The sequence below is a fragment of the Chrysochloris asiatica genome, unplaced genomic scaffold, assembly GCF_000296735.1.
Source record: "Chrysochloris asiatica unplaced genomic scaffold, ChrAsi1.0 scaffold00233, whole genome shotgun sequence".
Lineage (NCBI taxonomy): Eukaryota > Metazoa > Chordata > Mammalia > Afrosoricida > Chrysochloridae > Chrysochloris > Chrysochloris asiatica.
In genome coordinates, this window is record NW_006408751.1 from 1159917 (window position 1) to 1165873 (window position 5957).

General features: G+C 37.1%; 1 protein-coding gene across 3 annotated transcripts in view; it reads left to right on the plus strand.

Moving 5' to 3' along the window:
• IBTK (inhibitor of Bruton agammaglobulinemia tyrosine kinase) overlaps nt 1-5957 on the plus strand; it is a 120446-nt gene that overhangs the window by 8886 nt on the left and 105603 nt on the right. For 2 of the 3 annotated variants that reach the window (XM_006873274.1, XM_006873273.1), the window contains exons 1-2: nt 1365-1777; nt 5703-5799. In XM_006873274.1, the coding sequence (XP_006873336.1) occupies nt 1457-1777; nt 5703-5799 (418 nt within the window). In that variant the 5' untranslated portion in view covers nt 1365-1456. Of the gene's footprint in view, nt 1-1094; nt 1778-5702; nt 5800-5957 lie in introns of those variants that run through there. The other variant, XM_006873272.1, reaches the window with a different exon arrangement.

A 5957-nucleotide genomic window follows, 5' to 3' on the forward strand; every position in this document is an offset into this window, starting at 1 on the left:
CATTAACCCACAGCGCCACACCAGGCATAGCTAGTAGACTGAAAATACAGGAGTGAAGGTATGTAGACTCTGGGAGGAAAGAGGTGGTTTCCAAAATAGATACAGGTTAATGTTAAACATAAGACTGGTGGTAAAGATATCTGATGTAGATACAGTGTCAAAGAAGGAATTTTTGTAGTTGGTTGAGAAATAGAAGAGCTGTAACTGGCTTGCACTAGAAACAAATATAGAGTGCTCCACTGGACATGAGGCAGAGGTGAGTTTTATATACAAAATCTTGTGTGATTACAAGCAATTTTTCCATTATTAAATGCTCACTTGATTCTGAAGACTTAAGAGTGTAAGTGCTTTTCAAATGCTCCCTGGAACTTTCTAAGCAAAAAATAAAAGAACAACTGCGTATTTGTTTGCCAAAGAGTGCTATTAGTTAACTGTGAGCTTAGTCTTAACACCTCTAATTTGAAGTCCTAGCACAATAGATACTATAGATAAGAAAGTGAAAAGTTGATACTTTTTTTTTTTGGGGGGGGGGGTACTATTTACTGTTGTTGAACTTAAGTTCCCTGGAGTCGGTTCTGACTCTTAGGGACCCTGTGTAGGGTTTCTGAGGAGCAGATTGGTGAGCTTGAACTGCTGAATTAGCAGTTCAAACCACCTTACAGCCCAATGTATTAATCCACAGTGCCACACCAGTATTTGTTGTTGTTGAGTGCCATCAAGTCTGTTCCAACTCATAGCAACACTGTATAGGGTTTCCGCAGAACAGCTGGTGAGCTTGAACCACTAACCTTGTGGTTCAAACCAACTTGGCAGTATAGTGCATTAACCCACAAAGCCTAAGGGCTTGAAAGTGAGAGTTTTTTTTAATGAACTTGTGTCAGAGATTTATTTCTCATTAAGGAGGGAACCATTGTTTGCGAAAGCTGGTTCATCTACATTTTATAGGACTGAGTATTTGTAAGCATCATGAAAAAAGAATACTAGAATAAAATCATGATGTTAACTGCAAAGTTACTTATTGGGATTTTCTTCTTTATGAGATGGATACTTAACATTACTTTCTCTTTTTCTCTCCCCTTCTCCTTCCCTTATAGGTGTCCCTTGCAATTATGGATATTTAAAAGGATCAGACAGTGTGGAGGGGGAATTCCCCTCCTCACTTCCCCATGGTGCTTGACTCTAGGAATAATTTATAAACTGTGGGAAACTTTTAAAAAAGATATTTGATATAAACTTTATTATACAGCTATTTATAATTTTTTTGATTTAAGTGCCAAAGTAAATTGTACAAAAATACATAGTTTTATACTGTTCCATGAGGATTTAAATTATAATCCTCAAAAGACTATTTCCTCTCTTGAATAGCACTTTTGTGTCCTGGCATTTTCATTAAAAAAAAAAAAAATTTGTCTTAACTGACTATCCAGAAGAAGTAAACAGTATAAAAAATATTAGGATGAGTTCTTCTACCCCTGACTGCACATCAAAGTGTCGATCCCTAAAGCATGCTTTGGACATCCTTTCTGTGATAATAGAGGGGAGTGAAGGCCAGATTAAGGCTTTTCTCTCTAGTCATTGTTACAATGCTGTAACTATCAAGGATGCCTTTGGCAGGAATGCCCTACACCTGACCTCCTCCTGTGGCAAGAAAGGAATCTTAGAGTGGCTTGTTGAGAAAGGAGTGGATCCCTTGGTGAAAGACAAGGAGTCGGGATGGACAGCTTTGCACAGAAGCATATTTTATGGACACATTGACTGTGCTTGGGCTCTATTGAAGGTAAGTTTATTTGTTTAATCTGTGTCTGGTCAGGCACATATTTTTCTTAATTGTAGGGCTGCAGCTGTACATTCTTCCTATCAACCCCACCTCTGATGTCCACTGTAGCACTTCAGGTATTTGAGATTGGCAGGAAGAGATCATGCACGCTTGTACAGTTTAAATAAATTTATATTTGACAAAAAACTTTTTAGCTATAAATTATTTTAACTAAGTATCAAGACTAATTGTACAATAAAATTTACACTCACATTGTCAGTCCCAGTTGCCAAAGATATAAAACCTTAGCAGAAACTTGGCATCTACCAAAAGCTGGAGTAGGGACAGCTTAGTTTATTAATTTTTTTCTGACTCCTTGTTTCCATGGTCAGAGTGTATGGCTGGCATAGATTGCTCTTGTTTGTAGTGCCCTGTTTTACCTTGCCATTATACCATTATTGGCGTCCTGGTGTGGCACTGTAGGATAAGCACTGGACTGCTAATGGCAAGGTCTGCAGTTAAAACCCACCAGTTACTTCTTGGAAACCCTATATAGGGTTGCTATGATTTGGAACTGACTCAACAGCACTTAGCAACAGCAACAAGAATTTGTGAAATATTTAGAACAAATATTTTTTGATTGCCTGCTGTATACTCTTAATAATTTAGGTGCTAGGTATATTGCAGAGCACAAGACAGGCAAGGCCCCTTCTTTGTGTTTTCACTCTAGTAGGAGGAAATAGTTTAGAGTCAGATCAATAAGAAAGTGCTGAGTAAATGTTGGTTGATTAGTGTTGTTTTTACACACAGCAGAAACCAATTTGGTAACAAGCACATGTGTAGAGGTTGCTCAGATACCTCACAGAATAGAGAACTATGTAAGAAATCAGAATAACTCACTTAACTCAAATTATTAACTAGATGAAACTCCTCAAACGAAAGTAGCCTAACTTCTGTCATTAGGCTCGAAATGTTTGTACCCCTCTCATCCCGGTCTCCATCTCTGCTGGTTTCTGCATTAGTTTACTCAACATTTAAGAATTTTGAAAACAAGCTTTTGGTTGGGTGGCTCTGAATCGCATATCCACCTCTTGCATAAGTCTTATATCCACCAAAGCTGTGTGGATACTGCACCAGTGTCCTTAGTAGCTTATTCAGTAGCACATCTTTGAATTCTTTTTACGTCCTTTCTTGGTTCATTCCCCTTGTTCTTTGCTACTGCTTTCTAGCTAGCAAGTGTCTGTCATAGGCTCAGATTTGGTGAACATAGACTCCTGGTGTGGTGCTGTAGGATCAGCACTGGGCTTTGAACCACAAGGTAAACCCACCTTGTGGAAACACTATATAGGGTTGCTGTGAGTCGGAAACGACTCGACAGCGCTGAACAACAACAACCAGTCAACAAGTAAAACACTTTGTGTATTTCCTGACAGACATTTCCAGTAGTATGACCAGTGATCTGTTTTGGAATAGATAGACAGCTGCTATTAATGTGGCTTCAACCTTGTACACAACATAGTGAAATGTTTGCACCGTCCCGTGTCATCCTCACAATCACTGGTATGCTCGAGTCCCTCATTGTGATTGTTATGCAGATCTATCTCACCAAGGGTCTCCCTTCCTTCACTGCTCCTCTACTTCCTCAAACATCATGTGCTCCTCTATTGATTGATGTGCTCAAAGCAAGCAAGTCATACATTATTCTCAAAAAATTCTAACATTTTTGTGAAGTGGGTAAAGGCTTCGTAAGAAGCAGATGATCAGTTTTATATTCAATAATTCGTACACATTTTGTTTCAACTCACTGATTACAATCCCCTCAGTGTAATATCATTTATCCTACTTGTTCCCTGTGTTTCTTGTTTGTATTGATTCGTAAACTTTTTCATTGGATGATTTTCAGAAGCAAATCACAATGCCTTTTTTCCTTGTTAAACTAGAAGCTCTGCTGAAGTCTATTCACCATGGGCAATCCTGGTAGTATTTGAATTATGGTGGCAAAGCAGTTAGCATCATAGTGACATGCAAGCCACCACAGCACAGCACACAGACAGATGGGTGGTAATTGTAGTGGAATAGTTGTATTTAAAGTCCATTCATTATTGTAGACCATGGCATGAGATGCCCAGGTTTGTAAGCTATTTAGGAGCAGCTGGTGGGTTTGAACTGCTGACCTTGTAGTTTGAACCTACAGTGCCACACTAGAATCTGTCTTCCTCAAAAGCAGAGCCTATGATAAAGATTTGCATGCTAGATAGCAGTTGCAAGGAACCAAGTGAATGAATCAAGATGCTATTTAATACACTAATAAATTACATACTATTTTGAAGATATGAAGAATTGTCCTTTAAATGGGTAGAGTATACGTTGGCCTAATCGGACTGCGAACCTTAAGGTCAGCGGTTCGAAACTACCAGCCGCTCCGCGGGAGAAAGATGAGGCTTTCTACTCCCGTAAAGATTTACACCCTCGGAAACCCTGTACAGGGTCGCTATGGGTCGGACCCGACTCGATGGCACTCAACAACAACAACAACAACTGTCTTTATTGATTAAGATACACATATTAAAAAGTGTCAGAGTACTACATTTAGAGAGCTTTGAAGGCAGAAATTGTCCTGAGTCTTTTATACAGTTAGGACTGCTTTTGTTATGTGCCACTGAGTCTGTTCTGACTCATAATGATCCTGTGTAGGGTTTCTGAGGAGACTGGTGGGTTTGTATCACCGATCTTGTGGTTATCAGTCCAGGGCTTCTCTTACAGCGCCATACCAAAAGTTAATTAGGAGGATACAAGTGTGTATAGTCTACCTGGATCCAGTTTTAAGTAAACTTCAGATTAAAATATACAACTGACCAAATAAAGTCCCTAGGGATCTAAGCTGCTAGTATCTTGTCAGGTTCATTGCTTGGACAACTTTGCCCCAGACTCTATCCTTCTTGCTCTTATAAAGATCAACTTTGGGTCCTCCCACTTGAGTTAATTATTTGAAAGTAGTAGGCAATAGGTAATTTAAAATTTTATAAGATCTTGATCACTTCTGATTTTTATTTAACTGCTAGCTCACTAACTTGAGCATGTTTGTGAATTGACAGCTTTCAGACACCAGGTATTGTAACCATCTGGAACATAATACAGTTAGAATTGGTCTTAATTTGCTAAAGATCCATTCGTGTCAGGTTAAGGGGAGATTCTTAAGTAACCTAACACAGAGTATTTCAGTACATCGCGATTAGAATTTAAAAACTTCCTGGTTTATATTTGCCCATAACTTCCCAGGTAAACTGTGTATAGAAGTTAGTCTTAATAGTTGTTGACAGTTTTATAATGTTTGACAACAGACATTAACTGTTATTCTTGAAACTGGCATAAAGTAATAATATGAAATGAACTTTGCTCTCTGTCTACTCCGCTATTAGATTTTTTTAAAAAAGAAAAGTATGGTTGTTTCAATTCATGCTTAAGTTTGAATTGTGAAGATAAAAGATTACAGGTTATTTTAAATTGCTCCTGAGAAGCACATACATATGTGTTCTCAGATTTTTTAAATTTTGATACAACCTAATTATTTGTGATTTTCAAGAAACCACAATTAAGCAATGCTGTAAAAATGTAAAATAGGAAGGTAAGAACAAAATCTGTATCATATAATTGTCCTAATAATAGGCATAATAGAATTTAAGGCAAAAAATAATAGGGCAAAGATTACCACATCACATTTATGAAGAGTAAATCCTAGTATAAATATCATTCTGCCATTGCCTTGACGTCTTTGCAGCTGTGTCCTATGGAGACATGAGGTATGACTAATCCTTTATATATGTGAGAAGAAATGTGCAGACTCATGAGAGATGATTGTTATTATTTATTTTTCTCTTTGTATTTATGGACTTTGATTTTTGATATATAAGAATAGATGAATAAAAGTTTACATTTTCTTTTTTAGCATGGTGTTAGTCTATATATTCAAGATAAAGAAGGTTTGTCTGCTTTGGATCTTGTAATGAAGGATAGACCAACTTATGTAGTATTCAAGAATACTGGTAAGAAAAGTCCACAAATATATTCCATTAGCTTAAAATTTTTTCATGAAATTGTATTCCTTTAAAAATACTTGAGATGATTTATTTGTGTACAAAGAATTTTTACTTTGGTATATTAATTGATATTTTTGGTTTGATGTTCTGAACACTTTTTTTTT